The sequence below is a fragment of the Camelus ferus genome, chromosome 23, assembly GCF_009834535.1.
Source record: "Camelus ferus isolate YT-003-E chromosome 23, BCGSAC_Cfer_1.0, whole genome shotgun sequence".
In the NCBI taxonomy this organism is placed as follows: Eukaryota; Metazoa; Chordata; class Mammalia; order Artiodactyla; family Camelidae; genus Camelus; species Camelus ferus.
In genome coordinates, this window is record NC_045718.1 from 14,725,438 (window position 1) to 14,746,390 (window position 20,953).

The 20,953-nt window shown below is 57.1% G+C and overlaps 1 protein-coding gene across 1 annotated transcript; it reads right to left on the bottom strand.

The window, feature by feature from the left end:
- Positions 1 to 667: 667 nt before the first annotated feature.
- Positions 668 to 20,345, bottom strand: ETNK2 (ethanolamine kinase 2). Its single transcript, XM_032466941.1, is given in 9 exon segments — positions 668 to 886; positions 5,225 to 5,298; positions 6,896 to 6,979; positions 6,981 to 7,042; positions 9,424 to 9,507; positions 10,120 to 10,262; positions 14,845 to 14,967; positions 17,879 to 18,138; positions 19,776 to 20,345. Coding segments are annotated over 9 exon segments (1,161 nt in total). The 5' UTR covers positions 20,034 to 20,345; the 3' UTR covers positions 668 to 813.
- Positions 20,346 to 20,953: the final 608 nt, after the last annotated feature.

Genomic DNA, 20,953 nt, shown 5'->3' on the forward strand with positions numbered 1-20,953 from the left:
GGCAGGAAGGTGCTGTCCAATCACCCCACTCTTGGCTACGTCCCCTCTGGCCAAGCCACAGCATGAAGCAGAGCCAGTCTTTGGTGGCCCAGGATGTCACCATTCCCTTGCCTTCCCTCCTGGCAGGCACCAGAGGGACAGAACACAAGCACGGAGCAGAAAGGGCACTGGAGGAGAGCACGTGTCCTCGGGCTGAGGTTCGGGACAGGGTTGTTTTGATTGGATCTGGTTTGGAGAAAGGGAGGGATCTCAGATGAGGGGGCTACTAGGGGAGCCATCAAACCCAAGTCCAGACCACTCCCACCAAGATTTGTGCATCCATCTGTCAGAGCTGGCAGGACGCTGGTTTGGGCTCAGCACCTCCCACACAGGGCATGTAGGGGGAGACAGGCTGGGGGCTCAGGACACTGGAGGTAGAAAGGAGCCCTCCCACCTTCCCCCCTCCCCAAGCCAGGAAGGTCAAAGACACATCTAAGGCAGCCCAGATTCCATGACCTGGGGCTAGGAATGCTGGGCTTTCCAGGGTGGTTGTGGTCTGAGCACTGGCTGGCTGCAGGCGCTCCCGGCCCCTGCCCTTCCCGTCTGGCAAGCTGAAGGAACCCCCAGAGCTGGGTCCTATCAGCCCCTCCAAACAAGAATGTGACCTCCAGGAACATCACTGGGGGCTGGCAACTAGGACAGAGCTGCCTTCTCCCGGGACTCCCACCTGTCCCCTCTCCCACCTTGTCCAAGGGTGCAGACCCCAGAGCAGAACTGAGCCCTGGAGAACAGGTCTGGCCAGGCAGATGGGTAGGGGAAGGATGGGGAAGCTGGTCACTTTGGCATCTCCAAGGCTGACACTTGAGGCTTCACCTTGAAATACTGGTTGAATCGGATCACTGCGTACCTGCCAAAAAACAGGAAAGGGAACTGGGGGTAAAAAGGGAAGCTGGGTGAGCCCTGCTTGGGGCACTCACATCACAAGGTAAGTTCTCACCAAACTCGTACCATCTAGGTCAGGGAAAATGGACCCCAGCCCAGAATGGGTTTTTTTGTTTTGTTTTGTTTTGTTTTACTTCACCTATACTTTTATTTTTCTTAGATCAGACTGGAGCAACCCTTCCCCAAACATGTTTGGTTGTCTGTTGATTTTTCACAGCTCAGTGTGGTCAGTGCATTCATATTGTTGACCAACAGATCTCCGCAACTCTTTCATTTTGCAAAACTGGAACTCTGTCTCCACCGCACAGCAACTACCCACTTCCCTCCAGCCACCACCATTCTACTTTCTGTCTCGATGAATTTGACTACTTTAGCTTCCTCATCTAAGTGGAATCATACGATACTCGTCTTTTTTTTTGTGACTGGCTTGTTTCACTCAGTACAATGTCCTCGAGGCTCATCCCTGTTGGAGCATGTGGCACAATCTCCTTCCTTTTAAAGGCGGGATAATATTCCTTTGTATGCAGAGACCACGTTTTGTTTATTCATTTATCCATCAGTGGACACTCGGGTTGCTTCCACCTCTTGGCTTTTGTGGATAATCCTACTATGAACATGGCTGTGCAAACATCTTTGAGACCCTGCTTTCAATTCTTTGGGGTATATACCCAGCAGTAAGATTGCAGGATTATACAGTAGTTCTATTTTTTAACTTTTTGAGGAAGCAGAGTATAATTTCCCACAAAAGCTGCACCATTTTATATTCCCAGCAGCAGTGCACAAGGGTTTCCGTGTCTCCATATCCTCACTGACACTTGTTATTTCCTATTTATTTAAGGGTGGCCATCCCAGTGGGTGTGAGGGGGTCTGGCTGTGGCTTTGACTTCCATTTCTCTAATTTTTGTGAACACTTTGAAGCCAGCATAGTGATTCCTTTTCAGCGGAGGGTGGGTGGAAAAGATAAAGACAGAAACTGGACAAGAATGGAAGACAACATGATTCCTGGTCCTTTAGGAACACATGTATCTCACACGACAGGGCCGTTTAAGTAGTTCAGTATTCAAGTAAAGTCTTGGTATAGCCCCTGGCCACCCAGGTGACCCCAGTGAGTCATTCTGCCCTCTGGAACTCTGTCCCCTCTGATATAAAATGAGGGTCGGATTCGTGATCTTTCAGATCTATTTCCAACAATTTCCTTTGCCACCAGGCTCTGTGTGGAAGAGCTCTGGCGGAAGAGCCGGAGCAGTGAGTCGGTGGTAGGCAGTGAGTAGGTGGTTGGAAGGCTGTGAGTAGGTGGTTGGAAGGCTGTGAGTAGGTGGTAGGCTGTGAGTAGGCGGTAGGCTGTGAGTAGGCGGCAGGCTGTGAGTAGGTGGTTGGTAGGCTGTGAGTAGGTGGTAGGCTGTGAGTAGGCGGTAGGCTGTGAGTAGGTGGTTGGTAGGCTGTGAGTAGATGGTAGGCTGTGAGTAGGCAGTAGGCTGTGAGTAGGCGGTTGGTAGGCTGTGAGTAGGCGGTTGGTAGGCTGTGAGTAGGCGGTAGGCTGTGAGTAGGTGGTTGGCTGTGAGTAGGCGGTAGGCTGTGAGTAGGCGGTTGGTAGGCTGTGAGTAGGGGTAGGCTGTGAGTAGGGGTGGTAGGCTGTGAGTGTGAGTAGGGGTAGGCTGTGAGTAGGTGGTGGTAGGCTGTGAGTAGGCGGTAGGCTGTGAGTAGGCGGTAGGCTGTGAGTAGGCGTGGTGGTAGGCGTTGTTGTGAGTAGGTGGTAGGCTGTGAGTAGGCGGTGGTAGGCTGTGAGTAGGCAGTTGGTAGGCTGTGAGTAGGCGGTTGGTAGGCTGTGAGTAGGCGGTAGGCTGTGAGTAGGTGGTTGGCTGTGAGTAGGCGGTAGGCTGTGAGTAGGAGGTAGGCTGTGAGTAGGCGGTTGGTAGGCTGTGAGTAGGTGGTAGGCTGTGAGTAGGCGGTAGGCGGTGAGTAGGCGGTTGGTAGGCTGAGAGTAGGCGGTAGGCTGTGAGTAGGCGGTAGGCTGTGAGTAGGTGGTTGGTAGGCTGTGAGTAGGCGGTAGGCTGTGAGTAGGCGGTAGGCTGTGAGTAGGCGGTTGGTAGGCTGTGAGTAGGCGGTAGGCTGTGAGTAGGCGGTAGGCTGTGAGTAGGAGGTAGGCTGTGAGTAGGCGGTTGGTAGGCTGTGAGTAGGTGGTAGGCTGTGAGTAGGCGGTAGGCTGTGAGTAGGCGGTTGGTAGGCTGTGAGTAGGCGGTAGGCTGTGAGTAGGTGGTTGGTAGGCTGTGAGTAGGCGGTTGGCTGTGAGTAGGCGGTAGGCTGTGAGTAGGTGGTAGGCTGTGAGTAGGCAGTAGGCTGTGAGTAGGCAGTTGGTAGGCTGTGAGTAGGCGGTTGGTAGGCTGTGAGTAGGTGGTAGGCTGAGTAGGCGGTAGGCTGTGAGTAGGCGGTTGGTAGGCTGTGAGTAGGCGGTAGGCTGTGAGTAGGTGGTAGGCTGTGAGTAGGCGGTTGGTAGTCTGTGAGTAGGTGGTTGGTAGGCTGTGAGTAGGCGGTAGGCTGTGAGTAGGTGGTTGGTAGGCTGTTAGTAGGCGGTTGGCTGTGAGTAGGCGGTTGGTAGGCTGTGAGTAGGTGGTAGGCTGTGAGTAGGCGGTAGGCTGTGAGTAGGTGGTTGGTAGGCTGTTAGTAGGCGGTTGGCTGTGAGTAGGCGGTTGGTAGGCTGTGAGTAGGTGGTAGGCTGTGAGTAGGCGGTAGGCTGTGAGTAGGCGGTAGGCTGTGAGTAGGCGGTTGGTAGGCTGTGAGTAGGTGGTAGGCTGAGTAGGCGGTAGGCTGTGAGTAGGCGGTTGGTAGGCTGTGAGTAGGCGGTAGGCTGTGAGTAGGCGGTAGGCCGTGAGTAGGTGGTTGGTAGGCTGTGAGTAGGCGGTAGGCTGTGAGTAGGCGGTAGGCTGTGAGTAGGTGGTTGGTAGGCTGTGAGTAGGCGGTAGGCTGTGAGTAGGTGGTTGGTAGTGAGTAGGTGGTTGGTGTGAGTAGGCGGTAGGCTGTGAGTAGGCGGTAGGCTGTGAGAGGGGGTTGGTAGGCTGTGAGTAGGTGGTTGGTAGGCTGTGAGTAGGCGGTTGGTAGGCTGTGAGTAGGCGGTTGGTAGGCTGTGAGTAGGCGGTTGGTAGGCTGTGAGTAGGTGGTTGGCTGTGAGTAGGCGGTAGGCTGTGAGTAGGCGGTTGGTAGGCTGTGAGTAGGTGGTTGGTAGGCTGTGAGGAGGCGGTAGGCTGTGAGTAGGCGGTAGGCTGTGAGTAGGCAGTTGGTAGGCTGTGAGTAGGCGGTAGGGGGTGTGAGTAGGCGGTAGGCTGTGAGTAGGCGGTTGGCTGTGAGTAGGCGGTAGGCTGTGAGTAGGAGGTAGGCTGTGAGTAGGCGGTTGGTAGGCTGTGAGTAGGTGGTAGGCTGTGAGTAGGCGGTAGGCGGTGAGTAGGCGGTTGGTAGGCTGAGAAGAGCGGTAGGCTGTGAGTAGGCGGTAGGCTGTGAGTAGGTGGTTGGTAGGCGTGAGGAGGAGGCGGTAGGTGGAGTAGGTGGTGGTAGGCTGTGAGTAGGTTGTTGGCTGTGAGTAGGCGGTAGGCTGTGAGTTGGCGGTAGGCTGTGAGTAGGCAGTAGGCTGTGAGTAGGCAGTTGGTAGGCTGTGAGTAGGCGGTAGGCTGAGTAGGCGGTAGGTAGGCTGTTAGTAGGCGGTAGGCTGTGAGTAGGCGGTTGGTAGTCTGTGAGTAGGTGGTGGTGGTAGGCTGTGAGTAGCGGTAGGCTGTGTAGGGGTGGTGGTGTAGGCTGTGGGTAGGCGGTAGGCTGTTGGTAGGCGTGAGTAGGTGGTTGGTAGGCTGTGGGTAGGGTGGTAGGCTGGAGTAGGCGGTTGGTAGGCTGTGAGTAGGCGGTAGGCTGTGAGTAGGTGGTTGGTAGGCTGTGGGTAGGTGGTAGGCTGTGAGTAGGTGGTTGGTAGGCTGTGAGTAGGCGGTAGGCTGTGAGTAGGTGGTTGGTAGGCTGTGGGTAGGTGGTAGGCTGTGAGTAGGTGGCAGGCTGTAAGAAGGAACGAGGATCTCCTACGAGACAGGAGGCGGGGTGTGAGGGCTGCTGACCACGTTCAGAGAGGCGCTCTGGGCTTGCGTGCGTCCGCAGGCATCTGCCCTGGAGCAGCGACCCCACTGGATGTGGGCTGGCTGAATGGAGGTGAGCCAGCAGAGCGGAAGCCTGTGCTCCAGACAGTTGATCTGGGCTGTCCTTTGTCACATTTTGGGCCCGAGGCCCTTCCTTTCCTCCCCACCTCCCCCTCTGACTTGTTCCCTGCACTCACCTGAGGAAATCGAAGTCGATGGTGGAGAACTGGTTCTGGATGAGGGCCCAGAGTGCCCAGAAGAAGTGAGACGCCTGGAAATAGACCAGAGGAGGTCACTGTGGCGAGCCCCCCATACCTGTCATGGACCCCATGGAGCTGGAAGGACAAAGTCTCAGACACAGAACCGGGGCACTGGCCGAGACACAGTGGGGTGTCCCCAGCACAGGTGGGGGTATTCCAGAGGCCAAGTCACTGGATGGTTTTGGGGGTTTCACTCCTTCTAGAAAAAGGTAAGCAGAGTAGCCTTGGGGCTTAAGCAGGATGGGGGCTTTCAGCTTGTTCCCCAGCCCAAGCAGGACCCAAACTCCAGCCCTGGCCACTCCCAGACCAGGAGAATCTTCAAGGCCAAGGCATCCAGGACGAGAAGAATTCCTAAGCCAGAGCTCAGGCCTGGTGGCCAGTGGAGGGGCTGGTACCCCGTCGGCAGTGCCCTGGCCACATGGTCATCACTGGCCCAGACTGCTGGAAGACCCCTAAACTGACCTCTTCCACCCCTTTCCCTCTCTTTTATCAAGAGGCGGGTCAGGTTAGAAAATGAGCGTAATTGTAGGACAAGGGGGCGCGAGTCCACAACTGCTTCCCCGGAGCCAGACCCCACGGGGCCCAGGCCACTTCGAGCTCAAGAAGCCAGAGCACCATGCTTCCTGCTGCCACTGAGCAGACACCAGTGATGCCACTGCTTTCCCGGGCCATCCCCCACCCCAAGTCCCACTCACTCTGGGGTTGGCTATACAGCCCCTCCCTCCATTTTCTTCCCTTTTCAGGACTTTAAAGGGGGAGGGGCATAGATCAATTAGCACGTGGGAATGATTAGTAAAAATTAAGCAAGCAGAAGGCCTGGGTGGGGCAGTTAAGGGGAAGAACCTGATGGAGAATCAGTCTTGGTCAATGAGGAAGATGGACTAGGCAATCCCAAATCATAGGTAATTAAAGATTTTATTGAAGCTCTATGACATATTGTGAAATTCGGGGCAGCTGTATTATCTTTTTGCTTCTGCATAGCTGACATTAACAAGACTAGTTAGTAATCCCCTGGGCACACACCGGTGGAGACCTGGCATGAACTGTGTACCTTGGATAAGCAGCACTCAAAATCCAGAACTGACAGCACAGTCATTTGTGAAGGAAGAGCCTGAATGGAAAGGCTTACACAGAGTTCTGAGTCAGTGGAGATAGTTAACAAGGAGGATTAGAACTGACATTTTCTATCTCCTCCAAAGGCTTAAAAAAAAAATCATGTATTTAACTGCAGCATGAAAGGCTAAGGGTTAGACACTAGAAAGAACTTGTCCAAATGAGAGAAGTGCTAAAATAGGGAGCTGGGATCTTTCTTGGAAGTAGTTCTCGAGGAAGAAGAGCGCCTAGACGTGATGAAATGGGAGAAAAGCAGGGAACAGGGCATCTTAGTACTAAGGGGATGCCCACGATGGGTCTTCCCAGACCACACCCCTAGGCTGGGTTCCAGGATCACATGATGGGAGTCCCCAGGACCTCACACCCAACCCTGGGCTCTGCTTCCTCCTCCATCCACCACAAGGCTGTGGGAAGGTAAGAGCTGGGGGTGGGTCCTGAGTCCCTCCTGCCTTCTCCCTCCCCTGCCCCTCCCTGCCCCCAGCCACAAGCACTCACCAGGGCAAACTTGTTGACTTGAACGTAGAGCCTCTCCACCTCCCTGGGGGACGCGGCCGCCCCCTTCTGTGCCTGCAGGTAGTAGCCTGAGCCACTGCAGCTGGGTCTCCCGCGCTGGGTACCAGCAGTAATCCACCTCGTTCACACCTGCGCGGGAGGCAGCCACACCCAAGTCGCTAGGAGGCGGGGCCGCCTAGGGGTCTCCTCCAACTCAGGAGGTGCTCCCTGAAGCCCTCAAAACCTCCATCTACTTTGCCCGGTGGGGCTGAGCCTCAGAAAGCAGCTTCTCTGACCACCAGACTCTAACGTGTGGAGTGTCGACCCCTATCCCAGCTGAGGGCACTGCTTTCAGTGCGCTGAGCTGGATGAAAGCAGAGAGAGAGGGAGACTCGCTGAGGGGCACAGTCTTGAGAGTGATGGGGACCCCTAAGGCAGCACTTACTGTATGCCCGCACCCTCTATAAAACCACGGCCCGTAAGAGGCGCTCAGTCAAAGCCCTGACTCACGGGCCTAGGTGGCTGAGGTCTAATGCTAACCTGGAGGCAACTTCAGGCAGGCCCCTTCCTCTCACTTACAAAGTGAGGGAGCTGGACTTAATGTGTCTCAAACACTGCTTCCTGGACCATGTTGAGCCGGTTCCTTAAAAAAGCATCAACTGGAGGGCTTGGCCAAAATACAGTTTCCCCGGCCCCCACCCATTCTCCACATGATTCGAAATGCAGCTTGGAACCCCTGAGCTTGTCCAGTCCCCCCCTTCCTCGCGTCCTCAAGCTGCCAGCCCAACACACACCGCCACACCCTGGGCATGGTGGCAGGGACCCCGGCTTCAGAGCTGATACAGAAAGAAGTGGTTTACTTAAGGCAGGGCCAGCCCAGAGCCACTTTCCCTGGTCCCTTCCTCCTCCTCTTCCTTCAGTCCCCGGAGAAGCGCAGTCTCCCGGGCCCCCAGAGAACGGCGCGACAAGAAGCCCAGGCCCAGGGAGCAGACATTTGCTCAAGGTCACACAGCCAGTCAGAGGCCGGTTCTTAGCTCCCAGCACCCAGCACAGGTCTCTGTGCTCCTCAGAACCCAGGGGGTCCCTCCGTCTCCTCTGCCGCCCTCCTCCTTCTTTCTCAACTAGGAAGCAGAACGCAATTTGCCCCCTGTGAGAAATTCCAGCTAGACTTTGCTCTGTGGGGTGGGTGAGAAGGACTTAAAAAATGCTTAAAAATTACCCCTTTGGAAAGGCGGGTGGGTCTGGCAGCTGAGTACTTACCTGCCCTGCGGGTGGCCAGCCTCTGCTCTGCGCCACCCCACAGCTCAGCTGCTCTGCCCAGCTGAGGCCCCATCTGTCCCCTGAGTTCCTAAATGCAGCTGGTGGCCACCCTGGGGAGTCATGCCCTCGGGTGCAAGCAGTGCGTGACAGACCTGGTCACCTGGGGTGCCAGAAGGGACACAAATGTCTTCTCTCCGGGCCCGAGGTTCTGCATCTGCCTGGACTGGCCTGGATTGGGGAGTGCCTGAGGCTGGGCCAGGCAGTGGCTCTGCAGCTGGCTTGCATATGCCTCAGCTATCCCAGGCCACAGGGACTGACCACACCATGCCCCCACATTGTCAGCCTGGGGATGTCCCTCTAGCCCAGTGTCCCCAGTGTCCAGCTCCATCCACCAGCTGCCCCTTTGGCCCCATCTAATTGTTCAACAATGAAGCCCTCAAGCTGGAAAAACCTGCCCTGCTTCCTTTACACAAAGGATTCTATTGTACACACCTGCCTTTACGGAAGGCCAGCCTTCCTACCCCCAGGACACGCCCCTCCTCCAACCGCATCCATGCTCGCATCCATGCCTGCATCCATGCCCACTCCAGCCTCTCTCGGCTGCAGGACAGCTTCCTGCCTGCCGGACGTCAGCAGCAAACACCAGACACCAAGAAGGTAAGTAACCTGCCCCGAGGGTCACGCAGCTAGTAAGCAACAAAGCCCAGGTGTGAACCTGGGGAGTCGAGACTCAGAGAGCACAGCCCTCCCTAGCTCCACCAAGATTAATCTCATCAGGCCACCAGGCAAACAGCTACTGCAGCCTGTTCTGCTTCTTTATCTGCCCGCAGGGCCCCTATTTACAATTGTGCGGGCTGTACTGGGTACAAAGGAGCTTGGACAAGAGGGTGAGTGGAGGCTGGTGTTGCCCTGTGCTGGCCCAGCTGGCAGGGGCTGTCTCTGGCCAGAGAAAGGGGTCTTTTTGTAACTCACACGTCAAGCCGAGTATCCTCAGGGATCCTACAGAGGGCGCGTTTTTCTTATTTGTACCAAAGTGCCACTCGGGCCAGCAGGACCGGCTCTGTGTCGGGGGGGTCTGGGCTTCCCCACAAGACCTGGAGCTCTCAAGGCAGGCTGGGCCTCCCCATCTCCCCGAACTGTGCCGTGCTGAGGACAGGGGTGTCCAGCCTCCACTCCCCAGGTACAGAACCCCTCTCCCCCTCCCCCTGGACCTGGTCCTCCATCATAAGGAGGGTATCTTGGACATAGGCTACATAATAATGCCTTCTCACCTGCAAACTCATTGAAATGGTTGCCAATGTCAAAAGCTTGGTAATTGTAGCCGGCATATTCGTAGTCAATGAACCGCACATGACCTACAAGGTAGAGGAGAGGCAGTGACAGTTAGCCCCTGACCTGGAAATGGGGCCGGGTCAAGCTTCCACAGACCTCAGGAACACACCCACTGACTCCCCCTGGCCACTGCAGCAACCCAGCCTCACCCAGCTTCCCAGTGACAGTCTTCTAAGCTGCTTCCTTCCACCTGTCCATTTGCCACCTGCCCTTTCCCCAGCTCCAGCTGCCCCTCTCACATAGCTGGGTTCTCAGGCTCTGTCCATCTACAGACGTCTGTCCTCAGCATGGCTGAGGACCAGAAGTAAAGCGGAGCACTCCCCGGGGGTGATGCTCTAATCGGGAACACAGCGAGGTTCTCTCTGTGAAGGCTCTGTGCCGCCAAGATACCCTCGTAAGCCCAAAACATAGTCGGGGGAATGGCTCCACCAACCACGATTTTGAGTCTTGGCAAAGATTTTTCTAAGTGGGAATCTGTGTCTTTTTCATTTCTCTCCTACAAATTAACTTGAGCCCTACACCAGCAGGTCTCACTTCGCTTGTCCAAGTGCCAGGCTGAGGAAGAGGACCCTGAAGCCAGCAGGTCAACCAGCCCAAGCCCTGCTGCTGCCCAGCTGGGGCCAGAGAAGCCATACCTTTGGTGCTGTCATAGATAATATTCTTGCAGAGCAGGTCATTGTGACAAAACACCACAGGGGAGTCCAACTGGGGCAGGTGCTCCTTCAGCCAGGCCAGCTCCTGTTCCAACACTTCGACCTTAGGGACATCTGCAGAAAGGCTGGACAGGGGCAAAAAGTGGCCAGTGGAGGGAGGGCTGAGAGCAGACAGGCAGGTGCTTGGCCTCCAAAGCCCTGAGCTCTGGCCCTCTCCTGACTTCTTACTGCAGAGGGACCTTTGACCTTCCCTTCTGTCATCTGGAAAATGGCACTGAGCTTTCCTGTCTTTCTGACTTCTGTGGTTACTCCAAGAAGCTGACTAAAACGTGAACATAAAAATCATCTTGTAAAGCATAAAAACCCTAACCAAACAGCACCCTGCTGCTTCATGAAAGGGAAAGGGATATCGGACGGAGGCACAGGGAGATGTCAGGGGAGGGGAGGGCGAGTGTCCCACCTCAGTTACTCCAGACTAGGACAACCGGGGCGGCGGGGGAGGGGCGCAGACAGGCCTGCTCTCAGGACAGTAGGAACAGCTCCTGGGGAAGGTGTGGCTGTGGAGAACAAGACCCCGCAAAGCTCCCCCAGTGGAAGAGTAACAGCGCCCCAGGAGGGCGGGAGCACTGGCGCCCTCTTGAGGAGGCAGAGGGATGTCCTGGTGTGTCTCCCTCACGCTCTAGCGGCCAGCGGTACAGGGGGAAAGGACCAGAGATCATCCAGTCCAACTTCCCATTGCACAGCAAGACCACCTGGGCTGAGACTAGAAAGCAAAAAAATTGCTTCTTGGGTCCACTTCTACGAGGCCTAGGGGATATCAGGGCCTTTCAGTCAGAAAGCTCTTGCTCTGGAACGCCCCAGCAATGCCCCTTCCCCCTCGAACCGTGAGTGTTTCCCTGCCCCAGGCCCCTGCCTGTGTGTGGGCAACTTGGGGGCAGGAACAAAGACACGTGGAGGCCGCCTGTCCCTCCGCCCCACCCTGTCCTGCTGCAGATGGCAGGCATTTCTGCTGAAAAAAGTACACGTGGAGGGATGGTTGAACAGGTCAATCGATGCCTTCTCAGAGGCCGTGGGGAGGCTGGGGAGGGCGGACTGCGCTCTGAGGCTCTGAACTTTGGTCCCTGGAAGCACACAGGTCTGTGTACACTGAAAAGCCAAATAGTTAGCAGAGCCCTTAAAACCCTGGAACCACCAATGGGTCGAGGGGAGGAGGCTAGGGTGTTCCCTCCATCCATGTGTGTCCTGTTTGCTTTCTTGTCCAGGGCGGTGCGGGTACGTGCAGGAGGATGAGAAGGAGACACCCCCTGTCTGGTCCTCCCACAGGACGCCCCATCACCCCTCACCCAGCCCAGAAGCCAGACTCAGGGAAGAGTATTCAGCAACTAAGGCACCCCCTCTGGAAAAGGACGGGCAGCACGCCCCCGACCCAGGTTTTGAGAAGGTCAGAGCCAAAGTGGATCTTAGGGCCCCAGTCCAACTCCATGGGGAAACTGAGGCTCAAGGAAGGGCAGAGGCTTCCTCCAGCCTCCAGATGCGTCTTACACAGCTGGGTACTCTACTTCCTCACCTAAGGAAAGGAGTCCTCAGCCTTTCCAAGAATCCCAAATCAAGTCAAGCCTCCGAACTGTGGGGGGGCTCTGCACAGGCCACTCCAAGCCCGGGAGTCTGCTAGGGGCAGGAAGATGCATTTCAATCTTGGCTTTCCTTAGGAAGCTACGTTTTCTTTTAAGATTCCTTTTTTTCTTCCTTGGACTGAGACCGTCCAAAGTTAAGAATTAGGAGGCTTCCTTTGGTTCGACCAAGTCGCAGCCTGAAAAACAGGTCTTTGACATCCAAGATGCCTGCTGCCCAGGCCCTGACCTCTGTCTGAGCCCTACCTTACCCATCCCAAGGCCACGCATCTGGCTGCTGTGGGAACAACCCAGGCCTTCCACCTCCCTGGGCAGCCTACCTCAGCCACCCTGCTTCCCTCCTCTGAACACTTGAAACATTGCCAGCTTTGCTACCTTCAACCCTGGCATAACTCAACTCTCAAGGCTGTGGGGTTGGCAGAAGAGTAACCACCACCGCATCACAGAAACTTTCACATCCCAGGCGGCACGGCTCCTCCTACTCCTCCGTCCTTCAGAGGCAGCAAGAAGCGCGTGAAGGGCCTCCTCAGGGAAGCCGGGGGGTCCTTCCTGAAGAAGGCGCTGCTGCCTGGCAAGTGTCCGCTCAGTGCTCAGGACCCAGGTGGCGGGGTGGATGGGAAATACCCTCAACCCATGGAGAAGTGTTTCTAAGTGTTGGAACTTACCAGCCCATCACCTTTGCCCTCATACCAATCAACCTATCTCCTCTGAAGCAGTTATAACCCCACATTCCCCAGCCACCCTGGACTCCTCCATGCCCAACCCAACACCGAGACCACCAGATCTATTTCCACCAGGTCTGACTCACCCTCCTTTTCTCCATCCCCTCTACCCCCTGCAGTGAAGCTGCCCTAGGGCAACGTTCCTCAGAATGTGGTTCCTTGATCCCCTGCCTCAGGATCACCTGGGGAGCCTGCCAAAATGCAGATTCCCAGGGTCCAATGCAAGCCCTCCCAATCAGTCTCCAGGGTGAGGCTTGGACTGTGCACTGAGCAAGCACCCTAGGGGAGTCTCATGCTCAAATTTGGGAATCCCAGTCCTAGATGGAGCCCATCCAGTGTCTAATTCCCCCACTCCCCCAGCGGCCCTCCCTACCTGGAATCCCCCAACTGCCATCCAAATCTGTCCTTTACAACACCACAAGGCTTCCTTCCCAAATCACAGTCTTGAGTCCTTGGCTCCAACACCTTCACGATGACTCTCCACTGCCTGCTAACTTAACCTTGGCTCCTGAACCTGGCATTGAAGGCCACTCACAATCTAGCTCCAACTCACCTCTGCAATCCCCTCTCCCGTGACCCATCCCCAAGCCCTCCTGAAGCTCCAGCTAGCCTCCTCTACTCCCCATCCACAAGCAAGCCATGTTCATGCTGCCTCCTCCAGCCGGCGTGGCCTCTCTTCTCGTCTCTGCCATACCACCTCTGCCAAGAAGACTTTCCCTGGTGCCCGCACCCCAGAGGACATCACACGCCCTGCATGGGCAGGTCCTATTTCCATGGATGGTTCCTAAGCTCCTGGAAGGCAGGGCCCATGTCACCTTCAAGGTTTTTTTTTATTGTTTTAAATCCCAATCAGTGAATGTTTGTGAAATAAAGGATTGACTAAATCAGGGTTATCAGGCAATGACCAGACCTAAATGCTTCACCTCATCTGAGTGATTGCTTATCAAGCCTCTGCTTGCAGCAGGTTAGACAGTTCGGGGCAGGTATCAGCCCCTCAAGAGGCTCGACGTAAGCAACTTGGTTTGTCCGGGGTCTAAGGTGTGACAAAAGCAAAGGAAGTTGGCTGGCTCTTCTTCAGGGAGCACTCCCCTCCCCACAAGGTCACCCCCTCAAGATTACACAGTGACAGTTCAGCCAAAAGCAGCTGCAGCAACAAGGGTCAGGCCTGAGCATCAGGCCTGGACTCTAGTCCTTACACTGCCACTGATCGGTGGCACCTTGGGCAAGGCACATGCCTCCTCCGGGCCTCAGTGTTCTCATCTGTCTAATGAAAGTGGTGGGTGGATGCTCAGAGGGTCCTGCCCTCCGCGCGCTCTTCTATCCTAAGAGGGAAGGCAGCCCTTGTCCCCAGATGACATGTGACATGGAAGGTCTGAGCACAGGCTGTCCTAGACAAATGGTCCCAAAGCAGTGCTTGGGAATCAGCGAGCAGGAGGATCTATATAAAGTCATGCGTGTGCGCATGTGACACAGACACATGAACGGGATGGTTAAGTATTGTCTTGTCATCTTCTGTGTCCTGCTCCCATGAATACATGGAGAAGAGTGATGTTCAACCCCAAGGGGCAACAGGGAGAGCTCAGAGACTCACTATGGCCCTTCGGAGGTGGGCAGGGGTGACCCTAGTCTTTTCTCCACGTCACCATCCTTTTCTCAGCACTCAAGGGTGTGCTGGGGAGTCAGGGATCAGAAGGCGAGAAGGGCTCCCAGGTTAAGGTTCAGGGAACTGTCTGGGGAAAGGTAATGTCAGGATGGGTGGAGGGCACCCCCTCCCTGGAGAGAGCAGTGAAGAAGTAGGAAGCTGTCAGCTTGAACAAGGTGGGAAGCAGGGGCCCCAGAGGCATGTGGGGACAAGAGGCGTCAAAGTAAGCAGCAGGAAGCTTGAAGTCCCAAGGGCTTGTCGGCTGATGAGCTGAGTTCTTCTGACTGACTCTGAACTCAGCCCCACCTCATTCTCAGGAGGGCCGGGCCCTCCTTTCTCACTGCTCAGAAGGCAGCTCAGGGAGAAAGGGCTCTGGGCTGGGAAACAGACGCCCTGCCTCTGACTAGCCCTGTGACACTGGGCAAAGCTTAATCTCTGAGCTCAGTACCCTTCCAGTAAAACGAGGAGACGCTGTCCCCGACCCTAGTCCCTGCCACAACCAGCACACTTAAGGAGAAATAAGCACATAGGGACAAAACTGCACATCCAAGTTCCTGAGATTTAGCCAATCGGCCCAACTCTGCTTGGAAACAGAGGCTCAGCAATCAGGACCGAAGCCCCCTAAACCTCCTGTCGGGGTGCGCTGGGGAGGGGAGGTCATACTAATGCCGTATAGACAGTGGCAGCCTTGAACGCTCTCAGATCTTTGTACCTGGGGTTGATTTCATTCTTCACGAGGGTGAAATAATTGTGCATCTTGTGCCAGAGGGTGGGCTTGGGCAGGCTGCCGTTGGCGTGGATGGTGTGAATCTTGGCCATTTCTAAAGCGATCAGCCTACAGCAAGAAACAGGAAGATAGAGCATGAGTGCAGGCAGGCCCTCCCCAGTTCAGCCCCTCCCCAGTTCAGCCCCACCTTGGCCAGAAAGAAATGGCCCTACAAGGTCCACTGGGGCCGAGTGTGGGACTATTACAGATCTGTTAGGAGCTCTCAGTCCTGCAGGAAGGAGGTCTCAGCAGAAGGCATGAAAATAAGATAAGGCTTTCAGTCCAGCAGCTCTGCAGGGAGCAGAAGGGCACAGCAGTGGGCTGTTGGCCACAGGTCAGTGGCCGAGCCCCACCCCAAGCTTGTGTACCTACAGAAACCCCTGAGGGCAGAGGGGTCACCTGGGGATGGGGGTGGTACCCCTCCTCCCCATGTTGGACTCTGACCCATGCCCTCATACCTCAGGGGGAGGTACATGCAGGACACCAAGTGATCAGGGGGCGGTGATGCCAGACGGGGAAGAAATGCCCATCTTTTATCAGCCTGGCCAAGGTGGGGAGGGAAGCAGGCCAGCCTAGGGCAGCCCCTTCCTCTGAGGCAGGGAGTTGATGCTGGCGGCTGGGTGCCAAGGACGCAAAACAAACCCGTGTTCTATTTTCAAGTTTTCTGGTGGACATTATCCAAGGTCCCGGGAGAGAAGGAGGGGGTGGTGGAGAGAGGAGAGAGCAGAGCTTGGGAAGGTTGCTGGGAGAGGGCGGGGGTGCATGGAGGCCTGACCGGTCAGAGAGGGAGGACCTTGATAAGGACCCCAGCGTCTGAGGCCCTGCGTCCCAGCCGGCTGGCCGGGTCCTCAGCCAGCTCTCCCTTCGGGAGCCCCACCCCCACCCAGCTGCCAAGCCTCCAACATTCAAGCTTCCTTCGCCTCTGCCTGTTGCTCGAATAATAATCACTGGGAAAGACAACAAAGGCTGTTTGAAACCTTGTTACCGAGCTGTTCCAGGGATGCCACCCCCCTTGCCAGGTCCTGGGAGGGGGCAGGACATCACCCAACAGGACAGCAGAGCTCCTCCCAAAGCACACCCCCCCCCAGCCTCCCACCTCCTGAAGGGTGGAGGGGCAAGGGGCGTGGCGGCAACCGAGCAGGTGAGGGATGAGGGCTGTGTTTTCAGAGGCTAGAGGCTCTGGGCCAGGAGGGAGCCAGTCAGGTTTTGAGCAAGGCAAGACCTGAGACCCAGGGCTTCCCTTTGCAAAGGAAGATTCGAAAAGAGCCTGAAACAGTGTCTCCTTGAATATCAATGGGGCTGTTGTCTGGAATAGCAATGAAAGTGACCCCAACGCTCAGCATTTCTTTGCTGCAAAGTCTCTGAAGGCAGAGTTGGAAGGTGGGGTTCAGGGGACCATAGGGAGGTGGCTCCTGAGGCCTGCTCCCTGCCTTTCCCTCCGAGATCCACCTTCACCCCAGAAGGGTAACGGTCTCTCCTGGGAAAGTCACCAAGGAAGGGTCTACCTCCTACACTTATCCCGGGTGCTGGCTCTCCCCCAAATGTAAAGTTCTTCTTATCAAACCTAAATCCATCTTCAATCTTCCTGACAATGGTAATTGTTCCCATGAGAAAATGAGTGACAGCACCAGACTCACAGAGGTGGCGGGAGCCTGGGAGTGGTGAGGACCTGCCAGTGTCTGAGCTCCTCTGCACAAGACTGAGGGAGAGCTGGGAGGAGCGCTGTGGGAGAAGCCAGGACAGGGTTCCCCTACCCCACTCCGACCTCGCATCTCCAGCTGGTGCATCTATCAGCTGGAGCCTGAGAAGACCCTCACACAGGGTTGTATGTTCTGCTGACCTCCAGACACACACACATGGCTACAACATACAACTCCACTTGAATATCCTGGGCCCAACCAGCCAGAGAGGCAATGCTCAGGAGCACTGGGGACGGGATACACTCAGATTCCCTCCTTCTAAGTCCCTAGAGGGGTTCCCTGCAAATAGGGCCAGTTACACTAGCTTGAGGGTAGCAAAGAAATTTCTTGGTTTCTATTCCCTACATGAGCTTTCCTGTTCCTCCCTGGGATTGGGAAGGCTCCTTCCCCTAAGGTGGGACAGGACACATCCCAAGGGTCTCAGGCAGACCCCTGTCCCTGGTGTCAGGGGTAAACTGCAGCTTGCCTCTGGCCTCGCTGCAGTGTGAGTGCCCTGCATGTGGGCGTGGTGCTGTGGGGAGGAAGGAGGCTCCTGCCTGACATCCCTGCCCAGCATGGTCAGAGGAGAGCGTTATACCAGCTCCTCTTTGGTTCTCCCCCTTCCAGACCTCACACTGGCACCCACAGGGCTTAAAGGTTAAGTCCAATTCCTGGGTCCTACACATCCAGGCATTTACTGGGAGGGGCTCCTGGGGGACCAGGGGTCCTTGTGAACCTCTGGAAGGAAGCCTCAGCAGTTCCCCAAACTGCGGGCTCCCATCTTGTCAGGAAGCCCAGAAAGAGCTCAGACTAGGGGGAGGGATGGCTCCTCCCTAGGCTGGTAAAACCACACTCACCCTGGATAAGGCCCACTTTCCAGGCATGCTTGACTTCTTGGCAGGAGGGGAGGGACAGGAAACCCTGAATGCTCTGGGGACTTGGTTGATTTCACTTCCAAGGTTCCAAGATGTTTCCAGGTCAGACTTGGGATGGGCAGAGGACTGAGGCATGGGCCAGGGAGCAGATCTCGCCTGTGGTCCCACAGTCACCAAAATCCTCACTTGTCGCCCCAAGAATGCTCCCTTTTAGCAGATCCCACTGCAAATCCATACAAAGCTATATAATTCCTCTCTGCAGAGAAAGGCAGATAGACACAAACTTTTCATGCAGTTTCAGGGAGTTCACAGATCATAAGACTCTCATTCATGGACTCTACCCTATCAAGGAAGCTGGCCAAGGATTTCAAAGCCCAAGGCCTGTGGCATCATGGACATGAACAGTGCCCTGGGCACCTTCCTCACCTGAAGAGCCGGGGCTCACGGATGTGCTCGGGCCCCAGGGCCATGCCCCGCATGTATTCGTAACACAGCCCGTTCTGGAAGGTGCAGTAGAGTTTGGGGGCGCAGCCATGTGCTCGCAGCAGCTGGAAGTTCCTGACTTCATTCTCCCGGTCCACCAGCAGCTCCGTCCGTTCTCCATACACTCGGACCAGCACACAGTCCCGCATGTCCTCCTCCACGTAGCAGGCCACCAGCTTGTTGGTGATGCCATCAGTGAAGCGCTGGCATGGGGGAGAGGGCAGTGCGGGGATGGGTGGGGCAGGGACTCTGCTCTGGCCCCGTGATGCTCCAGCTCCAGCACAGGGCGCTCATTTGAATGCTGAGCACAATCACGCAGAAACCCTATCCTTTTGCCCTCTCACTAGTAAAGAGCTCAGCACAGCTCCTAGTGCTCTCCCTTCTCCCAATGCTTGAGGTAGACCAGAGAGTTCGAGAAAAAAAATGGCAGGCACACTTCTCCTGCGTCTGCCTCTAGTGGATGGGATTTGGCAGTGGAGGAATTTCCACACAACTTGGTGGGTAGACGCCCCCTCCCCCTCTTCACTCTCCCATCAGGCCCTGAAAGAATGTGGCAGAGGAGGGCTGGGAGTCACCCAGGACGGGTACAGCCTGACCCAACCTGCGTCTCTCCACCTGCCAGGCAGAGGACTCCTTGCTGTCCCTCTTGCCCCACCCAGTGGCAGAGGTACAGGAGGGTACTGAGGTTGGCACCCACCAGGGCTTTGGCAGTCAGAGCTCCTTAGGGCAGAAGAGACAGAGAGAGCAGAGCCTGGGCTGGGACAGCTGGCTCTCTGCATAGGGTGACAAAGAGGAAGGAACCACGTGTGAACAGAGCTGGAAGGGGCCTTAAGGGACATCTGAACCAATAAAAGATGGGGAAACTGAGGCTCAGAGAAGGGAGGGACTGGAAGATAGCATGTTAGGCCAGAGCTGGAATCAACCTCAGGCCTGCTTGATGCCGACAGTTTTACACCGAACAGTTTTTTATTTTGAAAATGTTACCCACCCACCCCTCCCCCAAGAGGGGTCTGTCAGCCTCCACACTTGGCCCAGAACCTCACTTTTCCCCACCCAGAAGGCCTATTAGCATGGAGCCCCAACCACTCCAGCACAAGCTGCAGGTGTCCCACTCCAGGCACCCTCCTCCCCAGGCAGCTCCCAGAGGGGGTGGGGCAGGTGAAGACTCTTTACAGGGGAGGCAAGTCAGCTGAGGAGTCAGCCTGAGGCTTCTCAGGGGGAGGCTCTGCCCACATCTGTGTCCCTGCGAGTGCGCCCAGCAGGGTGGGAAGGTGCCGAGTGGGGTTGGGGTGGAGGGTGGCGGAGCCAGAGCCCAGAGACAGTGAGGCTTTCCACACAGCGCAGGGCTAGGGGCCAGCCAAATTCCACAGGGTGGCTCCTGGGACCGACAGGTGCTCCCATGGGTTGGCAAAGGGGCAGCGATGTGTATATAAGTGTGTGTGTGTGTCGGGGGGGTGCCCTTAAAAGTTCCTGCTTTGCAGGTTTCAGAGCCGGCTGGGTACGCGCTTCTGGGCAGCGAGGGGCATCAGCACGCGGCCACAGGGGGTGGGGCCCGCACGCGAAGCGTGCCGACAGCGGGCAGGTGGACCTCCGGCGTGCCCGAGAGCCCCAAGAGGGGCGGTGCGTGTGGAGGGCCGAGAGAGGCGGGAGCCTAGCTTTGCTTAGGGACCAAAATAGATGGAGAAAGAAATAAATACACAAACCACCATTTCAGCCCTCTCCTGCGCAGCAGCCGCGCACCCCTGGGACAGACACCGGAAGGATGCACGGACAGACGTCCACGCATCCCCGTTCCAGCCCCGGGGGGTCCCCGTTGCGGGCCCCGCGCCCGCTCGGCTACCTTGGTCCGAACTTGCTCGGGCTTCCAATGCGGCCGCAGCTCCCGGATGAGGCGCAGGGCGCCGGGGAGGATGTCGTCCTGGTCCACAGATATGCCGAAGCACGGGACGGCGGCGGCCCTCGGGGGGCCCGGCGGCTCCCGGCAGCCCGCGCCGGCCGCCGCCTTCTCCTCCATGCCCCATGAGCACTGCGGGCAAGACGCCTGCCTCCTCAGGTAAAAGGGCGAGCACGGCAGGGGAGCCGAAGGGGGCACAGCCATTCCCTGCAGCCCCACCCCCTTCGGAGCCGCGGCGCGGACGCTAGCCGCCGCGGGGGGGCCCGGCGCGGGAGTGGGAGTGGTAGAGGAGGGGCCAGGGGAAGTCCATGACTCAGGAGCCGGCGGCCCGCTTCAGTCGCCGCCTCGCAGCCGGGCCCCCGAAGCCGAGCCGGGAACGCCGCGGCTGGCCGCGATTGTGACATCATGGGCGGCGGGCCGCGGGGCTGGGGCCGCGGGAACGCCCCCTCTCCGCCCCCTCCCCGGCCCCGCGGGCCGCGGGGGAGCGCCTGCCCGCCGCTCGGGGCCGCCGCGGCCGCCGCTACCTGGAGCGCGAGGCCGGGTGACGCCCCCGGAGAGGCCGTGACGCAGGGGCCGGGGGCGGGGCCGGGGGCGGGGCCAGGGCGGGCGGGTCCGCCCCGACCCGGGGCTCTGGCCCTTCTGCCCCAGGCTCGCTCCCCCACTTCCGAGACGGCGAGGTGGCCTCCTCCCTCCCTCGCCTCGGGCCGCTCCCCTTGTGTAGTCTGAGGCGGGGTCGTGGCAAGGCTCTTCCTGCGCCCTCACTCCATCCTGGAGTATGGAGATACGGCTGCTCCCAAGAGGTCAACTTGGTCGGGACCACCTGTGCCCCAGCTTCCTGCCCCCACCCCAGTCCCTAGACTCCTGGAAGAGGTCCTGCGGGAGGGAGCAGCCCCTGCTGCATCTCAAAGACCTTTTTCGATGGAGAGGAGACCTTGGGGGCTACATTTGGGGGTGGATGAGCCAATAGGGACTTCCCTACTCACCAGCCCACGTGGGAGAGCCCTCACTGTACCACCCAGAAAAGTGCCTATTTCTCCACGTTGTCCCTTTCAGCTATTCAGGAACCTCTCAGTCACAAGGCCCTATCATGATTGCTGTCCAGAACCCAGCTCTGCCCAGGGGAA